The sequence below is a fragment of the Cetorhinus maximus genome, chromosome X, assembly GCF_964194155.1.
Source record: "Cetorhinus maximus chromosome X, sCetMax3.hap1.1, whole genome shotgun sequence".
NCBI lineage: Eukaryota > Metazoa > Chordata > Chondrichthyes > Lamniformes > Cetorhinidae > Cetorhinus > Cetorhinus maximus.
Window position 1 is genome coordinate 2,408,425 of NC_135917.1, and position 21,020 is coordinate 2,429,444.

The 21,020-nt window shown below is 40.8% G+C and overlaps 1 protein-coding gene across 2 annotated transcripts; it reads right to left on the minus strand.

The window, feature by feature from the left end:
• Positions 1 to 989: 989 nt before the first annotated feature.
• On the minus strand, positions 990 to 19,002 carry letmd1 (LETM1 domain containing 1). Of its 2 annotated transcripts, XM_078534636.1 has the most exons (9): positions 18,881 to 19,002; positions 16,231 to 16,391; positions 11,922 to 12,037; positions 11,112 to 11,194; positions 9,066 to 9,252; positions 8,019 to 8,120; positions 7,560 to 7,712; positions 5,104 to 5,200; positions 990 to 3,109 (listed from the first exon to the last, which is right to left on the minus strand). In XM_078534636.1, exons 1-9 carry the CDS (start codon positions 18,970 to 18,972, stop codon positions 3,030 to 3,032), a joined length of 1,071 nt encoding a protein of 356 aa, XP_078390762.1. In that variant the 5' UTR covers positions 18,973 to 19,002; the 3' UTR covers positions 990 to 3,029. The 2 variants fall into 2 exon arrangements, with proteins under 2 accessions (XP_078390762.1, XP_078390763.1); XM_078534637.1 differs by lacking the exon at positions 16,231 to 16,391 and having other exon boundaries at positions 18,881 to 18,986.
• Positions 19,003 to 21,020: the final 2,018 nt, after the last annotated feature.

A 21,020-nucleotide genomic window follows, 5' to 3' on the forward strand; every position in this document is an offset into this window, starting at 1 on the left:
GTCCTGTTGGTGTAGATTGGCTCCACTTTTCATGCAGCAGGCAGTCTACAAGTGGCTCTCTTCTGCTCCAGAACCAGCAGAACCAATTTCCGTGGTTATTGCTGGGGATCTCAGCTATGGTTGGCGACATCATAGCAGGTGCTGCCAAGGTAGTTGTAGAAATAGGTCCGATTTTCTGTTTTTTGTACTCCTCGTTTGCCTGACCCACTAAAGTTGTATTGATATTACTGTGCTACACCAACTGCGATCATTACAGATCAGGCATTGAATTGGCTGAAGCATTATCAGATGAAATTTGACACTGAGCCACATAAGGATATATTAGGGCAGGACCAAAAAGCTTTGTCAAAGAGGTAGATTTTAAGTGCCATCCTAACCCAGAAACACTTCAGCGAGGAAGAAACTTGAGCCTTTGTGAGGGAGTTTAACTCAGTTTCAGACTTCAACACAAACTGGGTAAAATCTATAGAAAGGACTAGAACTGACACATGGTGAAATGAGTGATGAAGGGGAAAGTCTTATCCATCCCTTCTTCCCCCTGCATTCTCTGCTCTTCTAACCTCCTGTGCTTCCCTCCCTCCCTTTGCACCATCACTGGCAGACTTGCCTTTAGCCATCAAGGCCCCAAACTCCAGACTTCTTTCCCTAAACTTCTCCATTCCTTGATCTCCCTCTCCCCTAAAGGCCCTCCTTAAAACCTACCTCTTTAGCCAAACATTTTCTTGCCCCTCCCAATATCTCCTTTGGCTCAGTGTCAATTTTTTCTGATTTTATCCATCTGCAAAGTGCCTTGCGACTTTCCTCCATTGAAGGCACTATGTGCCATTATTGACTTCCAGAGAGGGAAATGAAAGGTCTGAACTTTTAGACATCGTACTTATGTAGGTAAATTTAATTCACCTGTGACGCCAACACCCTTCAGATCTTAGCCCCATTGCATTGTCATTAAACAACACGCCCATTGCTCGTATTAAGAAACAAGTCAAAAGGAATACAAAATATTTTTATTCACATACCAGGAGTTTTACCATTTTTCCACATTGAAATTAGCCACAACTGAGTCCAATCTACACACAATCCTCATTACCACTTCAAACACATATATCCACACTCAGTACATCTCAAAATAGAAATACTTATTAAGGCATCCATCTTAATATTCAAAAATAATAACTCAAAAAAGTAAACTTTTTTTAATGGCTTATGCAGTGCACAATTGAAACACAATTTAAAAAATGAACAGAATCAGTAGTACTGGAATATCCAAGCAGGTTATCATCAGTGCAATGTAAGTGCTGTTCATTCAAATGCCTATTTAGGTAAGCATGAGTAATGTTGGTTAATATTCAATTTGGAAATCTAAACTCAATTCATAAAATGATTCAAGTTGTTTATGCTCATGTTAATAAATGGTGCAGTTTCAGGTTTAACTATGGAAATGTCTGTTGCACTTTTTTAGAAAGGACAGACACAGTAAGGTTATTTTCACCTTCACTGACATCAATTGGATAAAAGTTAGGCAGGCAATCTGTTCAGCTACCAGCTGGATGTTGAAGATGAAAATCACCTCCAGCATCTTTCGTCCAACTTTGAAAGAAATATTTCAAATTCTACTCTTTTGCATTTTAGGTACTCAAAACACAGCATTGCAGTATAAAGGTTTAAGTGAAATTAGGAGATGCAAAACTAACTTGAATTGGGAAAGTAGCAACAATTGTCCAGGATTCTACTATGTAAAATTGTCATAATTCTGAATTTAAGAAAGAAATGACCCTGTACAGCGCACAAGTCATTTTCCTAGCATCAATGCTTCAACTTTAATGTCACAAAGCAACCTTACATTTTGAATGGCAGAGTAATGTCTTGCTGCTCTGGTGACAGTGTGGTGAGACCACATCACAAAAAGTAGTGTGAAATAGAAAGGAGCTAGAATTAGTAGGAATGTTTATATAAAAAAAAAAGAAAATATAAAAAGATATGGGTGTATTGTAAGCAGCAACATTTCAAGTATGACCGGGTAGAAGATATCACCAATTATTGCCAATAATGTGTTTAATCAGTAGACTTGACATCAGGTACTTCATTGTGTTTGGTCAGCAGAATTCTGACAAAAGGTCGTTCAACCTGAAATGTTAATTATTTCTCTCCAAAGATTTTGAGTCTTTTCAGAATTTTGTTTTTATTTCAGATTTCCAACATCTGCAATATTTTGCTTTAGTTTTAATGTTGGCCTGAATATTTCTGGCGTGGAGGGTGGATTACAGGCATTAGGGTGGTCTTGAGCGCCACCTACTGTGCAAAAGGTGAATTTTCCATGTCCCTTCTCTATTTCAACTGAAAATATAGCTGCATAAATGAAGAGTGGTGTGACTAGAAATTGATAAAGTTAAGTATTCAGTGACTGTTTTTAAAATAAGTTTATATAGTGCAAGTACAGGAATTTCACACCACTCAGAATTCAAATAATGAGCCAGACAGTGACATGCCTTTATCACAAAGCTAATAGCAGAGTGGCGCATCTCCAATAGCAACTTTGATTTTTACATTTAATTGTGCATTTGCCCTCATCTGAAGTTGCTGTGACATTTGCACATAAATTACGGGAACAAAATAGCCTCACTTATTTTGTCAGCAATTTAAGTGTTCCTTTCCCACTAATGATCAAATCTTCCAACAACCAAAAATCTGCACATGAATTAACTGCAAAATTTATAACACATCACAAATAATCTTAAAGCTTAAAAAAAAAGTATTGGTCCAAAAACATTTAGTCTCTTTTAAACTAATTCATATATGTGCTTTAAGCAAACAATGAAATACATCTTTTTCTTTCTCTCGCAGATATTTGCTTTGAATTTCATTAGGGGAAACCTGCCTCCAAGCACAATCATTACACCATAGGTGGTGAGCTAACTATGAAAAACTTTTGAATTCTGGAGTCTCACTCTCACAGTTATGCAGGAACAAATTGTTGTTAACACAACACAGATGTCTTGGGTAAACATAGATGGCCACTTCCAGTTTTGCATTTAAGGTTTAATTTTTCTGGAATTGTGGTAATTTGTGGAAAGTAACACCATGCTGTGTAACAGCAGCGAGGCTTCAGAATCTGAAAGCAGAAATATTTTAGTTTATTTTTTTAACCAGTAGATGCTTTACTTACTTTCTATTAATGCACAAAAACTAACCACTTTAAAATTTATGGCTCCTGTCGTGACTACAGCTATCACAGTTTTATCTTTTCAGAAACCTGTGACTCTTTAAACTACATACAGGGCTAATGAGAATTTTTACCGATATCACAAGTGGGAACAGTCTTCACTGTGCCATTAAAACATGAATCCCTTTCTTCCCCCCACCAGATGTAGGATTTCACTTAAAAGATTTTATTTACAAATTAAACAGTTACAGAAAGATAGTACTGGAACCTGATCCTCCAAGTGAGTTCTTGGGTTTAGCACCTCCATAGATTTATATCCTCTTTCAATTGCTGAAAACTTAACACGTTCCAATAAGTTCCCTTTACAAAGACTAAAAACAATTGTTGATGTTTTTACATATGTGGACCAGTGTGCTATGGATGGCTGACCCCGAAGGATGATAATGGCTACAATACACAGGGTATGGAGTAGACATGAAAGGTGGTGTGACACCTTGCAAGTTAAAGAAATGGATCTGATTGGAAGGAGAAAGTTACACAATGAACTATTCTGGTTAAACATCTTTAAAGTGAAAAGGACAAAGTTAATGGCAGGGGTATGGTTAGGACCACTATCAGAATAAAGAGGAAGATTATTTGCTCTATGAGCAGCAAAGAATAGCATGTGAAAACCCAAATATTAATCAGGGATGCTCAAGTGCTTCAGAGTCCAAGTTGGTACGTTTAATGATTTCATGATCCAGTCTGTCAGGGAGACCACAAGAGTGAGTTCCCATCTCAACTTGGTAACAGTAAATGATCCTGATTACATGAGGAAATGGAATTCATAGCATTTTCGGGGGATAGTGACCATGGAATGATCAAGTATTACATGACCTGGTATTCAGAAATAGGACTAAGAGCCAGGTATATAATCTTAAAAAAGGCTAACCTCAAATAAATGGAGAAAGGGCTTACGAAAATTAGAGAAGTTTAAAACACTTCAGTACAGTAAAAATTGAACATATTTAAAGGCATAATATCGTATAAGTGATATAAATGCATACCCAGAATTGGCAAGGGTAGACTAAACAAGCTAGACTCTGAATGGAATAACAAATGAATCAGAACTACAATGAGGATAAATTACCTCTACAAATTGAGAGTTAAGGGCTCACTCTAGATATAAACATATAATCCATGCTGATACTCCAGTGCAGTACTGAGGAAGTACTTCACTATCAGAGGTGCTACCTTTTGTCTGAGATGTTAAACTGAAGCCCTGTCTTCCATTCCCATGGCACCAGTCGAAGAAGAGCTGGGAGCTTTCCTGGTGTCAAGATTTATCCCTCAATCAACCACACCAAAACAGACCATCTGTTCATTCATCTCACTGGTGTTTGTAGGAGCAAAACTTAGCTTTTGCATATGCCTGCAACAGTTTCTCCCTCGTCAGGTATCTCTGCTCCATGCATTTCTGTTCATGCTGATAGGGTAGCTAGGCAAGCAACCTCCTTCCTGCTTCTCGAGTTGGGATTGGCCTGAGGATATTCTCTCCTCCATTTCCTTGCCTGTGGGGAAATGCTTGGCCTTCACTTGTTATTCCCATGCTACTACATCCAAGGATGGATATTGTAGATTCAAAATGCATCTCAACACCATGCTATTATCTTGGTTAATTATATGTAGAATCATGCAAAGCGTTGTTGGGTCAAGGAATGCCCTACTGGAAATAGTCATGAAAGTAGAATCCATAATATCTTTTTAAAAGGTGAACAAATGAGGGGAAAAAAAAATTCAGAAGGGTATCTCTTTCAAAGAGCCAGCACAAGTCTGATGGGCTGAATTACATCCTCCTGCAATGTAAATTTCTATGATTTTATAGCAACCTGAAAGACAACAATTAAATTATCGTCAGCAATAAGAGGCTGATAAACACACTTGCAACATTTGTCTTCCTTTACCTTCTAATTTCTTAGAAAGCTGGACCCATTTAGTCAACCACTCCTCGCACTGTGTCGCATTCAGGTGCACCGAATTCAGACCTCTTACATAACATGCCTTGAAATCAGAACCAGAAAACAATGATCAGGCTAACCATGTTCGCAGAGACAAATGGAAAAAAAAAATGATAAAACAGCATGAAACGTTTTCCTTCAATTACCCGTAAATACTTGTATAAAATTCAAATTTTTTTGAGACCAATATTTTGGGCAAAAAATTAAGGGGTCAACATTTACACAAGTAATATTTTCAAGGGGTTTATATGCGTGCTTGATTTGGGCCCACACTGCATCCTCTACATGGATTGGCTGGCTGCCCTTGGCCTGTTGCTATGATGAGCCCTGGTGCGGCAGGGTGAGATCGGCAGATTGTTTGGTCATGGTTGTGCCTCCTTGGGGAGCACTGTAATTTGGGCTGTCCATGATGGAGATGTTAGCGGAGCATCAGTTCAAGCAGCTCCCGGCAGATAAGCAGATCGACACCAGGGCTTTCCTGTAAAGCGTCTCCTACCTGTTGGCTTTTTTTGCTGAGTGTGTGAAGGCGTCCCAGGGGGAGCGATGAGAGGAGTGGGGCAACTGACGGACTTTGATCCCCGAAAACCTAAGGTCAACTTTTACATGAGGTATATGAAAAATTATGAAATTTTAAGCCAAAAATAATAGGTTGACTTTTACTTGGCTATGTACAGTAAACTGTAGGGCAACCAGATTTCCTTATTCCAGTGATGGACATATTTAACTTCATATCTAATTTTCAACGCCTTGTAACAATGACATTTCATTGTACAGGAAGAGATTCTTCAGAAAGTTGGCTCAAAGCGTAGACAAAAAAAGTTAATGTTCTTTAAAATATAGACAAACTGGCATTATATTTTGCTCGTGTCACTGACAGGCTCAAGCTGAGCCCAGACCTTCACATCTGATCTGCAAATAGCTGAATCCATTCAAGACTGTTGCACACACCATACACAGGCCAGGCTCCAGCATCAGCTTCTAACGTGCTCGACACAGGGTTTCTTGTGATAATAGTCTGTTTATTCAGCAGGACAATGATTCATTCCACAATGTTAGTAATGTGTTACCAGCATAGTGGATGAAAGAATAATCCAGCCAACAAACAACTCTTTTATGACACTAACCATATTTACAGTAATACAATCCCTGCATGATGTCCCCTGAATGTAACTTTGAAAAGGACATAGTGGGGTAACTCAAAACAAAATACATTTACTAGGTCAATTTGAACCTATTGTTACGAAGCGCAAAAAGTTATTTCTCCCCTTCTGCCCCTCCATCCCCACACAATGCTCTACACTACACTCCAAGAGACAAAGCAATACAATTAGCTTCCGATTCAAAGTACTTCTTGTGGGCTTCACAAAAATAATCTAGGCTGCTGCACTAGAACCAGCGTGCCCTCATCCTTAATCTCGCTAGTGGCCAGGATTGCATGATATTGCAAGCTGTATTGGGATGCCTGTTTGGTGATCTGCATCACGCTGGCCTGATGTTATTGAGGTCAGTGCCTCAGAATAATGAGATAAAAACAAAAAACTGCGGATGCTGGAAATCCAAAACAAAAACAGAAACAGAAGTACCTGGAAAAGCTCAGCAGGTCTGGCAGCATCGGCGGAGAAGAGTACAGTTGACGTTTCGAGTCCTCATGACCCTTCAACAGAACTAAGTAAAATTAGGAAAGGGGTGAAATATGAGCACTCCGTTGGTAGGTCACCCAGATCAAAATCAGTCCCTATATCTGTAAAATCTTTCAGCCCTACAACCTTCCAAGAACTCTGCGCTCCTCCAATTCTCTTGTGCACTCCCCACTCCCTTTATCCCACTACTGGTGGGCTGTGCCTTGTGCTTATATTTCACCCCTTTCCTAATTTTACTTAGTTCTGTTGAAGGGTCATGAGGACTCGAAACGTCAACTGTACTCTTCTCCCCCGATGCTGCCAGACCTGCTGAGTTTTTCCAGGTATTTCTGTTTTTGTTTTGCCTCAGAATAATGGTCGCCTTGTCACTGCGGATATGGAAGATTGGTCAGCACACTCCGTTGGTAGGTCACCCAGATCAAAATCAGCCCCTATATCTGTAACGTCCTCCAGCCCTACAACCTTCCAAGAACTCTGCGCTCCTCCAATTCTCTTGTGCACTCCCCACTCCCTTTATCCCACTACTGGTGGGCTGTGCCTTCAGCTGTCTAGGCCTTAAACTGTGGAATTCCTTCCTGAAATCTCTCTCCCTCCGATGTCCCTCTCTTCCTTTAAGACCTCCTTAAAATCCACTTCCTCAAACGAATATCCTTTCTTTGCCTTGGCTTCCATTTTCATCTGATTGCACTTCTGTTAAAGGCATTATATAAGTGTAAATTGTTGTTGATATGTCAGCTGCACACTGTCAATTCTTTTACTCACATTCCTCAGTTCATCGTCCGACAGGTTGTGCACGCCTAAAACATTTAGAGCTTGGTCCAAATGATGAATCTCCATTATGTGGCTCCGGAGGCGATGGCGCGCAACGAAGGTAGGCATGTGTGGAGTGAGGAACATCACCTGACTCAAGATTTTCTAAGAATATAACAGCAGTTGAAACATGGGGAACAAGTGAATGGGTGTAACATATCCTTTATACCTTTCATTTCAAATGGCAATTAAATATAATTCAAAGAAAAGTATCTGAGAAATTTCACTCTGCAAAATGCCCAACACATGTGTGTGAAATTCTTTTGTCTGCTATCTAAACAAAGGAGTTAATCTGTTTAAAACACAGCATGGTAGAGTTCCAATGACCTGTGTCATTAAACAAACTAATTTACTATAAAGGTTAATGGCTAACAGAAATAACTTCTGACAAGGATTCAGCTACTTGCTCACCGTCTGGCGTACATCAATGTGTCGTATTTCTAATGGACGCTTTGAGAACAGCTTTGCCACCACATGCAGCTGGGAGATTTTTGGGTGGATGCCTTCCTGAACCTTCATTTAAATACAGAACAATGTGTCAACACAAATGCACTGGCAGCCCAAAAAATACAGCTTCCTATAATCAGAAACTGGTAATGCAATTAAAATGTCCAAAGCCAGGATTATTACTTCAAAATAGCTGTTATGTAGGTCCAAAAAACAAGCAAAATTTCAAGATAAATGACAAAAAGGAGCAACATACCAACAGTGCCCAACAAGTTGGTAAATCCAATTTAGCAGATTTGATAGAAATTAAATAAGCTCATTTTTGTAGGGCGGAGGATTTTTTTCTCTTCAATAAGGCAAAGGATGCCATTACTGGAAAATAGAACTTTTGTCCCTGTGCTGAAGGATTAGATATAACATGGGTTCAATGTAGGGTAAAGCTTTCTCTTGCTGTATGTGCCCTAACCTCTAAACAGAGAACAGCACTCAAGTATGACATTTCTATTCCCCACACAACTGTCCTTGTGGCCTCTATGTGAGACAGCTCGCAAATTTACATTTAAACATCATGTATGTCACATGAATCCATTGGGTCCTTTATGTTATGACTATCTAGTCTTTCGATTTTCTTCTTCATTGGTTAAGTGCCTTTTCTTCCTTATTGTGCTCTCCCTTTAAGTGGTCATTTTCTATTTTTGTTACTTGCTAGCCAAGATATTAGGTATGTGATCTGCCTCCAGGCAACCTGGCACACTAGCCAGCTGCCAGGAGTTAAAGTAAAAGCCTGGGAGTATTTGTTTACTTCCTCTTCCTCCTCTCCTTCTTAGTGCCAAGTATCAGCTTGCTGCCTTCCTAACAACATGCAGAGAATCAGGCACAAACCTGCACTTTGCCATGGTACAGCATATTAGTATACCAGCGGGCATTGCCACAAAACCTGACAAGTCCCCTTTTCAAAGTCATAAGCTTGGGAATGATTCATTCCTTCGTGTAACATGTTTGTGTACATACTTTACTGCTGAGTTGTAATAGTTGGCTTTTCAGTCGCCTGTCTGGTACTCTTGACACTGCTTTGGTCAAATTCCTCACAGCAGTTGGGTAAACCCGAGCCCGCAACGAGTGGTAGATTTCCATGAACTCCTGCTGCTGTTCGTGGGTCCAGAAGTGTCTTATTAACAACTGCCGTGGAAAGAAATACCTACAAACAATAAAGTGTTATGTACAGATTTAGGAAACATATAAGTTCAACAGTTCAATGTTAACAGATACTTCTCTAATTCTGAATTCTTGTATCTTTACTGCCAGAAAAGTCCACATAAAGCTCCATTACCACATCTTGTACAGACATTTACTAAGTCCAATCCATGTGGTACATCATTCTACAGCAGTACACATAAACGTGAAGATGAAGGATGTGTTAACAACAAGAAAACTCAAGCTTATAACAAGGGAAAAAACTCATAAGATGCAATGTTCTATCCACTTTCTTGTATGCCTCAGAAACCTAGACAATAAGTAAAGATCTGTGGAAGAAAATGGAGGCCTTTGAAATGTGGATGCTAAGACATATTGCTTAAAATTCCATATACAGACCGTAAGACAAATGAAGAGGTGCTTTGAAAGCAAGAGCAAAAAGAACTCTAAAAAAGACATCCATGAAAAAAAATGTCAGTAATTAAGCCATTTGTTAGGTGCTGAAAAGCTACAGAGATCTCTCAGAGGGCAAAGTGGAAGGCAGCAGAAAGAGGGGTTGACCTAGGCGTAGTTGGATGATGGACACCACGGAGTGGTTGCAGACGAATTACAGTGGATGTGTGAGGATGGCACAGCTCAGACGAGCGTGACAAACCATGACAGCAGATCTCTTGGTTGCAGCAGCTACAAACAGGACAGGACACAAACACTTTAGGATTTTTTGTATTTGTTCCTGGGATGTGAGCATCGCTGGCAAGGCCAACATTTACTGCCCATCCATAATTAAGCAGAATGCACACAAGCAAAATGAACTGAATAGCTTACTTCTGTGCTGTAAAGTGCTTTGGGATACCCTGAGATTGTGAAAGGTGCAATATAAATGCAAGTTCTTTCTTTCCTTACAGAACTCGCAGCAACTCCACTTCCAACAGCCAGCTCCAATGTAACTTAGTTAAAACAGGCCTTTAAAAGATGAGAGAAACTGAATACTGGTAATCAGAATTAAAAACAGAAAATGCTGGAAATACACAGCAGGTCTGGCAGCATCTGTGGAGGGAGAGACAGAGTTAATGTTTCAGGGCACTGACCTTTCATCAGGACCGGAAGATGCTAGAGATGAATGTTTAAGTAAGTACAGAGCCAGGGAAAAGGGGGTATGGAAAGAATGAAATGGAGAGGAGGGCAGAAGCAATTAAATGGCAAAAGTGATTATGATGCAAGGCAAAAGGAAGCGATAATGAGACAAATATAAAAACAAGAGTTGGGTCCAGAGGAGGGGTAAAAGGTTACAACAGAATAGGAGGGGAACATGGAATATCTGGCATAAAAGTCACTTCCCATCACCTGGGAATGTGGCAAACGAAAGGTAGGTAGGCCCTAGGGGTACGGACCACCATAAGAGATCCTCAGCTCAAGCATAAGCCTATGCCTCCTCCAATATGATACAGCCATCTTCCATTACCAGCATAACTCTGTCTGAGAGGAAAGTGGGAGCAGTGGTTAAGGTGATAACTGGAAATCTGAGGCCAGTTCTGCACACAATAATTAAGAATAACACTACTGGCAGCGGGGTGTTCTACAGAATGATAGGTATATAAAAATCCCCACATAACACATACCTCCCATCCTCAATTATGCCCATGTGGCATAACTGACATGTGGAAATGATGGGATTTTCTTTGATTCCTCAGACTGTTACCAACTGCCAAGGTGCAGGCACTGAACAGAGAGGCAATATAAACAAAATGGTACAAAAGTTCAAAGCTTTGGTCATAAAGTAATTAAAAATGGAGGATGGACTGACATGATCCATCACTATCCAACTCTAGAGCACAGTTAAAAATGAATTCTTAAAATACTCACATCAATATAAACACGATATAGTTTGCAAACGGTGGAAGTGATAGAAGCACCACAGGTATCACCTTTATAACATCTCTGCGAAACTGGGGGAGAAAAGCTTTTTATAGATTACTGCTGAAAACTTCAGATGATAGCAGGTAGCCAATGTTATCACTTTACTTGAAAGCATTGCACAGTATGTATGAACACATATGTATAAAGTTTGAATGTGTTGCTGAATTCATTACTGCTCACTACAAAGTGTAATATCACTCTTGTTGCTTCAATTTCTACTTTATTTCTTCCTTTTTTTGTGTGTATTCATCAAGGGGAGGTACATTGGTTCTGGGGAATGGGACACTATCTATTTGAGGCATCTTGTGCCAGCAATGAGAACTTCCTGATCACTTATAGCACAGTTAGATGAAGAGTAAAACTCCTTCCGTTCAGCCCCAATTTCAGAGGACCAGACCACTCTGATCGCGATCAAAGTGACAATTTCCATTCCTACACCAGGTGGCCGAGGAGCAAATGAAAAATCTCAGGGTCTCACTTTTCTGTCCGCCCCTGCACCCCAAAATCTTTAGCTTGGCATTGATAGGAGCTTTGGAGATATCAGCATTTGTCTATTTTCTCAGCCAGTCCGTGGTGTTTGACTCAGAACAACAAGGTTTAAAGCATAGACCAATGGAAAAAAACAGGTTTGTTGAACAATTATGATCCTGTGGAAGAAAATTGTATCTTAATGCCTCAGTACTTGGAAGGGAACAAAGCAATGTGTCCATCTACAGCACAGTGACCTTCACTTACTATGTGAAAAAAGACTCCCACCTGTCTTAATTTTTCCATTTCTCTGTAAGGCAGCTGGTTGTACTTTAGTCCCTGATCAGCCATCTTATGCTTTATTCCACTGACTTCCTTGAAGTCAAGATACAATAAACGAAAACCTACAATGCACACAGAGTGGGAAGTTATCAATTGTGAGAATGCAATTACTGCTTAATATATTTGACAAAAGAACTAGAGGAAGAGAAGGAGATTTTTTTTAAGCAGCGAGTTATGATGATCTGGAATGCACAGCCTGAAAGGGTAGTGAAAGCAGGTTCAATAGTAACATTCCAAAGAAAATTGGATAAATACTTGAAAAGGAAAAAACTTACAGGGCTATGGGGAAAGAACAGGGGTGTGGGTCTGATTGCATAACTCTTAACGAGCTGGCACAGGCAAAAGGACTGAATAGCCTCCTTCTGCGCCATAAGAGACAATGAAAGAAAAAATTACATTTATATAATACCTTTCACTATGTCCCAAAATGCTTTACAGCTAATGAAGTACTTTTTAAAAGTGTAGTCACTGTTGCAATGTAAAGAAACACGGCAGCCAATTTGCGCACAGCAAGCTCCCACAAACAGCAATGAATCAATCATCAGGTAATCTCTTCTAGTGATGTTTTGCTTCTAACAGCAGCAACACAGGATTTTGTAAGAATGTAGACAAATAAAATAAAGAAACATATACAAATGCTCTCCACCATTCACTGAGGCCGATCTGTTAATGTACTGGTAATCAAAGGAGCAGCAGCAGGTATACCTAAAAATGAGGTGTCAACCTGGTGAAGCTACAACACAGGATTACTTGCGTGCCAAACAGCAAAAGCAGCATTTGATAGACAGAGCTGAGAGATCCCACAACCAACAGATCAGATCTAAGCTCTGCAGCTCTGCCACATCCTGTTATGAATGGTGTGGATGATCAAACAATTCACTGGAGGAGGAGACTCCACAAATATCCCCATTCTCAATGATGGGGGAACCCAACACGTCAATGCAAAAAACAAGACTGAAGCATTTTCAGCCACCTTCAGCCAGAAGTGCCTGAGTGAATGAGCCATCTCTGCCTCCTCCAGAGGTCCCCAGCATTACAGATGCCAGTCTTCAGCCAATTCTATTCACTCCATGTGATATCGAGAAATAGCTGAAGGCACTGGATATTGCAAAGGCTATTGGCCCTGACAACATTCTGGCAATAGTCCTGAAGCCTTGTCCTCCAGAACTTGCTGTGCCCCTAGCCAAGCTGTTCCAGTACAGCTACAACACTGGCATCTACCCGACTATGTGAAAAATCGCCCAGGTATGTCCTGTCCACAAAAAGCAGGACAAATCTGCCCAGTCAATTACCGCCCCATCTGTCTACTCTTGATCATCAGCAAAGTGATGGAAGAAGTCATCAACAGTGCTATCAAATGGCACTTGCTGAGCAATAACCTGCTCATTGATGCCCAGTTTGGGTTCCACTAGGGCCACTCAGCTCCTGACCTCACTAATGCCATGGTCCAAACAGGGATAAAAGAGCTGAACTCTAGAGGAGAGGTGAGAGTAACTGCCATTGACATCAAGGCAGCATTTCACTGAGTGTGGCATCAAGGAGCCCTGGCAAAATTGAAGTCAATAGGAATCAGGGGAAAACTCTCCACTGGTTAGAGTCACGCCTAGCACAAAGGAAAATCATTGTGGTTGTTGGAAGTCAATCATCTCAGTCCCAGGACATCGCTGCAGGAGTTCCTCAGGTTAGTGTCCTAGGCCCAACCATCTTCAGCTGCTTCATCAATGACCTTCCTTCCATCACAAGGTCAAGAGTGAGGATCTTCGCTGATGATTGCACAATGTTCAACGGCATTCGCGACTCCTCAGATACTGAAGCAGTCCATGCCCATATGCAGCAAGATCTCGACAACATTCAGGCTTGGGCTGATAAGTGGCAAGTAACATTTGCGCCACACAGGTGACAGACAATGACCATCCCCAACAAGTTCAGAATCTAACCATCTCCCCTTGATATTCAATGGCATCACCATCGCTGAATCCCCCACTATCAACATCCTGGGGTTACCATTGACCAGAAACTGAACTGAGCCAGCCATATAAGTACTATGGATACAGGAGCAGACACTGGGAATTCTGAGGAGGGTAACTCACCTGCTGACTCCCCAAAACCTACCCACAATCTACAAGGCACAAGTCAGGATTGTGTTGGAATACTCTCCATTTGCCTGGATGAGTGCAGCTCCAACAACACTCAAGAAGCTTGACACCATACAGGACAAAGAAGCCCGCTTGATTGGCACCCCATCCACCAACTTAAACATTCACTCCCTCCACCACCAATGCACTGTGGCAGCAGTGTGTACCGTCTACAAGATGCACTGCAGCAACTCACCAAGGCTTTTAACAGCACCTTCCAAACCTGCAACCTCTACCACCTAGAAGGACAAGGGCAGTCGACGCATGAGAGTGCCACGACCTTCAAGTTCCCATCCAAGTCACTCACCATCCTAACTTGGAAATATATCGCCGTTCCATCACTGTCGCTGGATCAAAATCCTGGAACTCCCTTCCCAACAGCACTGTGGGTGTACCTGCATCAGATGGACTGCAGAGGTTCAAGGTGGCATCTCATCACCACCTTTTCAAGGGCAATTAGGGATGGGCAACATATGTACCCACATCCCATGAAAGAATTTAAAAAAAGCACAACAAGCAAATTTTGAAAGAGGAAGACAGAATAGAGAAGTGGAAGTGGAAAAGGTCCAGTCAAATAATGCAAGCAGTTGGTTTGTGGTCGAGTAAATTTGACAATGTGAAAAATAACTTTGGGTCAAAGAAACGCCAACATGAATAAATATTCTCACAATGCTGAGTTCTTGATCTCAGTCGAGTCACTGTGAGCAAAGCCTCTCTCATGAATCTCCCAATGACCTGTTATATATAGTGGCATCAATAGAGGTATGGAAGCAAGATTGCACACACTGCAAGTATAACCAAGGGAAGGGGAGAAATAGATAAATTAGATTACTTTAAAGTTTGTCAAATGCTAACAACTGAAAAAAAGAACTGGCAAGATACTTTAGATTAGATTTTACATTCATGCCAAATTAAACTGTTTAAAAACAAGATGCTGCAATATTCTCCTGAACCAATAGTCTTTGTAAAGGCTAAATTTCCTGTTTTCACTAATTTTAGCAAAAATGCAGCAAAACTTGTACTTAGTCACTTATTGAATACTCGGATATGTACAAATATATTTAATGGATTTGATTTCAAACTTTTAATTTCAACTTTTTTTTAAACCAGGTTCTGCCTTGAAAGATACTATGCATTGTTGCAAATTCTCTACTTCCATCAATGGACCGTGAGCTGCAGAGTTTTTTTAAAAAGAAATGCCAGTGTAACATTGTGGAAAAATTGTGGACATACACGCTTTTAAAACTCCCCTCATCCCCTCTCCCTTCTCCTGAAGGCACAGGCTCAGGCTGGAGCACTGATCCACGAATAATCTACACTGGCTCCCTGTCCAATAAAAGCATAGAATTTTAAATTCTCATTTCATCCACAAATCCTTCTACAACCCCACCCCACCCTCCCTATACAACCTCCTCCAGTCTACCTCCCCGCAGTGTTGTGTACATCGCCTCCCACCCTAACTAAGCAAACTCCTTTAGTTTATGTTGCCTCCCATGCCCTCCCTCTCCTCTCTAATTCGCTGCATAATGTTCAGCCATCTCAATCCTGCTCTCAAAGTCCTTCTCAAATCCTGCCTCCACCTTTAAAAGACTCCTTGAAACCTCTCTCTTCGGCCAAGCTTTTGGACACCTCTATATCTCCTACAATGGCTCTGCATCCATTCCTTTCGTCCTTTGTGAAATATCGTGGGACATTGTTGAGAGTTAAGGTGCAATGTGAATGCAAGCTGTTGTTGTTAAATATGATCACTGAGTAGCAATTAGAAGGGGAATCCTGGCTGGTTGTTTTTACCTTCTCTGAAGTGAAATGCACACCTGCCCGAGACAGACTGATTCAAGAGATCACAAATTGAATCTTTTGGTCTGCAAGGTTTAATACGACACTGAGCAATGCTTTTACTCACTGAAACAGCAGGGACAATACAAACTTTCTGTTAATATAGTGGACTCCCCAAATTTAATGGTCAACTCCTAAACTGTAGAGATGGACAGTAAATGCAATTTTGACTTTTTCTGCTATTGTATCGGTATATCATGAATTGTTTATTTCTCTCTCTCTTACATAACTTTTGTCACTTATGCTGCTGAAGAATGATCAATATCTTCTGACCATTAACTCACCTCTGAAAAAGGTTGAGTAGATCACATAAAAACGTGGAAAGTTTTTTTCCAGAAATTGTTCGTATTTTGCATTCAAACGTTTGGCCTTTGAGATGATGGCTGAACTTAAAGTACTCCTCTTCGCTGTTGTAAAAAATGGTGACAACGGGTGACCAGTAAGCCTGGGGGTGGGGGTAGAGAGCAGGGCGGTGGGAGAATAAAATAAGAAAGTAATCAATTAATCTGTAAGCAGTTTTAGCACAATGGGGGTATGCTGTTGCTTTCCAGCTATACCAAGAGATAAAGGAAAAAGGATGAATGCATCACCAATGAACCAGATCCTGTCCACACACATGCAGATTTCAACAATGGTCACTGGACAGCAATCAAGAACTGCAACTTTGGCCCATTTTCCTCTCACCAGTCTAAGAGCACCAAGGCCAACTGTCGTATCCCTGCTGCTTGCCTGGCTGAAATCAGCTGACTTAAGAAAGACCAGGGAATAAACCCAAGTCCTTCTCATCTGTATGATTCAGCTGCACACTTTACTAACTAAGTCATTGGGAAGCTTTATTACACTGTTAACAAAGGGGACATTGTCAATACACTGAGTTTCAAATTGTAAAAGCAAAAGCATTCTGTAGGGACCATTCTCTCCGTGACACCCTGGCCCACTCCTCCAGCACCCCTAACATCTCATCCCCTTTCCATGGCACCTTCCCATGCAATTGCAGAAGGTGTAACACCTATCCCTTTACCTCCTCCCTCCTCAGTGTAAAAGGCCCCAAACACTCCTTTCAGGTGAAGCAGTGATTCACCTGCACCTCTTTCAATTTAGTCTACTGTACTTGCTGCTCCCAATGTGGTCTCCTCCATGCTGGGGAGCCTAAATATAGACTGGGTGACTGCTTTGCGGAACACCTCTGGTCTGTCCACAAGCATGACCCCCAACCTTCCTGTCGCTTGCCATTTCAAAACACCACCCTGCTGTCATGCCCACATTTCCGTACTTGGCCTGCTGCAATGTTCCAGTGAAGCCCAATGCAAACTGGAGGAACAGCACCTCATCTTCCAATTAGGCACTTTACAGCCTTCCGGACTTAACATCAAGTTCTATAACTTCAGACCATGAACTCTGTCCTCCATTTTGATCATTTTAAACTTCTTTCCCCCCAACCCCCCCTCCCCCTCCCCCAACAGGGCTCCTTGCAACTTTTTTTGCTTTCAGAGAGTGCTGACCCTTGATCTGCTATTAACACATTCTGCTATCCGACCTTTATGCTACTATTAGCACTTTAGTCTTTAACACTACCATTAACATACCCTTTGTCTTGTGTCCATGACATCTTTGTCAAATCTTTCCTGAGCTCCCACCTATCCCTGACCTTTTATTTTGCTCCACCCCCTCTCTTCAACAGTATAAAGTCCATCACATTTCTATCTCTCTTCAGCTCTGAAGATGTGTCACACCGACTTGAAACGTTAACTCTACTTCTCTCTCCACAGATGCTGCCAGCCTGCTGAATTTTTCTAGCATTTTCTGTTTTTATTTCAGAGTTACAAATTGAGATTGGTGCACAAATTTTAAACATGTACAGCAGCAAAATACTTGCTTTGCGCTCAGAAGGTTGTGTAAATACTGCAGAGTATTGCACATTAAACATTTCAACTGGGTTTCTGGTGTATTTGCGCTCAGAAGGTTTTGTAAATACTGCAGAGTATTGCACACTAAACATTTCAACTGGGTTTCTGGTCACCTCATACTGGCCCATCACACAGACATGGGTCTTCAAATGATAGACAACAGAAATTCAGCTGTAACAGAACTACACATGTATTTTTGAGTAAAGCTGTCAATTTTAGAAAGACATTGATGTGGTCCCATAGGTACATGCACTTACTTTTACTGTTCCAAAGGCAAAATATTGCAGTTGTTGGAATTCTGAAATATAAACAGAAAATGCTGGAAATACTCAGGTAAGTCATCATCTGTGGAGGGAGAAGCAGAGTTAATGTAACATCATCAACCTAACCTATTTCTCCTTCCACACAGATGCTGCCTGACCTGCAGGGCATTCCCAGCATTTTCTGTTTTTTTAAACTCAGATTTCCAGTACCCAACTGGGGCAAGAGTGATGAGGGGAAGCCAGCACAGATATAATGGGCTGAATGACTTCCTTCTGTACCGTACGATTCTGTGCTGTTGAGATCACAAGCCCCACAAACAAAGAAGAACTGAAGAACAGATGCAGTCATGACTATATACAAGAGGGCGGCTACAATTACAAATCACACAATACTTATTGAAAGTAAATATAGATCAGATTGCCTGCCAGTTTTAAAGAGACAGCTAATAAACCTGACATTTGTCTACACGAAAAAATTATTTAACTTCTAGTGGAAAATGATATTTAAATTAGGAACACTTATAAAGGCACATATTCTTTAAATACACAGATAAAGTACAACTGTAGTTACTGATTTATTTGAAAATGCTTCTTTATAACCCTCAAATTGTGTTAAACTCTTCGCCGTTCATTATCTGCCCTGCTTGTATTTGTCTCTGTCGGTTGTGGAACTGGGCCGTCAAGAGACAAAACCGCCAAAGCAGGCACTGAAAGGGTGACTAATAATACATCGCACGAAAAACCTCGATTGAAATGGCTCTTACTGGGAGACACAGACTGTCGGATAGCGTAAAAACTCGGAAAAGTGACATCCTCTCACTCCCTGGAGCTTAAAACAGCTCCTGGTCAGCGCCATCTTGGTAAGCAAAGGAGCTGGGCGGGTCAAAGGTTATCGAGTCTCGCGATGTCATCTATCTCCTCAGACAAATACATCAAGGTCATTTTTTTAAAAAAAGCTTGGCAAAACAAAACAACAAAGATGGCCCTTCTCATCATCCCTATTTGTCTTTTTTTCATTTTTATTCTTACCATGGCTGAGGCTTGATGGGCTTACTTCAGGGAGGATGTCAAGGAGACAGGACAGATTTAGAGACAATGGCAGAGATGGAGAGGCTATGAGTGATCAGGAAAACTGGGACTCATTTCATTAGAAGAAACATGATTAAGAGGCGATCTGATAGCGGCGTTCAAAATTCTGAGAGGTTTCGATGAAGCAAAACCAATTCAGTGACCCCCATTGTGGAAATGTCAACGAGGCTCAGCTGCCATGCTGCCACTGCCTGTTGCCACTCACACAAAGCATGACCATTTGGGTGAGATCCTGACCTCCTGGTGCTTGTCGAACTGCTCCATAACAAGAATCAGAACTGAAGGAGACTGGAAAAACAAACAACATCAGCAGCTTGATTCTATATAGTGCCTTTAGTATAGTAAAACATCCCAAGCGCTCGACAGGAGCTTTGCCAGACAAAATTTGACACTAAGCCACATAAGGAGATGACAGGTGACCAAAAGCATAGTCAAAGTGGTAGGTTTTAAGGATTGTCTTAAAGCAAGGTAGATAATTCAAATGATCAAAACAACAACAAAGAATTAATGCGCTATGGAATATCATAAAAAATATACTTGTATAGAAATTTAACGTATGAGCTTGAAATGTTCCTTTGTATGTGGAAGGAAACTAATTATACTGAATTTTTAAAAATTCATTTCTGGGATTTAGGCATCACTGGCTAGGCCAGCATTGATTAGCCATCCCTAATTGACCTTGTTTAGAGGGCATTTAAGAGTCAACCACATTGCTGTGGGTCTAGAGACACATGTAGGCTAGACCAGGTAAGGACAACAGGCTTCCTTTCCTAAAGGGCATTTGTGAACCAGGCATGTTTTTACAACAATGGTTTCATGGTCGTTGTGATTTTTGATTCCAATTTTTTTTAAATTGAATTCAAATTCCACCCTCTGTCATGGCAGGGTTTGAACCTAGGTCCCCAGATCATTACCCTGGGTCTCTGGATTACTTGTCCAGTGTCAATACCACTACACCATCACCTGGACATGCTGGAATGTATTTACCATTCTTAAAATTTTATATGTTCTATATTTTTAATGTAATTTATGTTACACAATAAAGATGATCAATTTTTAAAACATTACCACATTGGTGGAATCAAAAAATATGACAGTCTTGATTGATTTCCTTATTCCCTCTGCCCTCAAGTTGATTTTTCATTCGATTCTTTTGGGTGCAGTTGATCTCAGATTGGTTCTGCAGTGTCCATTTGAAACTGGCAGTACCTTTGGCTGTGAATAATATTGTCAGATTCAACTGTGAGCTTTACCTATGTTTCACTCCAGGTAGTTTTATGTTAAATGTATTAAAAGGGTAGGAGGGAGCGTCCACACTCTTAGTACATTTAAATTAGCCCAGTGTAAGGCAGTCTTTATCTAAGTGATTTAACCTGATTTGACTCCAGGCTGGAGGATCTCATACTGCCCCGCCCCCCTCCTCCGCAGTCAGGTCAGGGGTAATACTGTAACTTGAGCATTGATGTGACGCATTCTAAAGTTGCAGTCGAGGTGCACCATTTTGATATAGCTGCAAGGACCAGGGCTCTGTTTATTTGCACTGACTGCCAGTTATTGCAGAAATAAAACAAGCTAACTGCTCTTTATTGGCTGTGATCATGAATTGGGCTTCATTATGTACCACCAATTATTCACATGGCTTCTTCAAAGCAGTATCCATCATTAAAACATGAGGCAACCCAATGTTAGAGATATGTGCATGGTTGAATTATTTTCTCATGTTTTGTTATCAATGCTTTTTTAAAATTCATCAAGCTGAGTAAAGCCAATGGTAAGTGATGGGCTGCTCAGTGATAATGCAGGACTCCCAGGCCA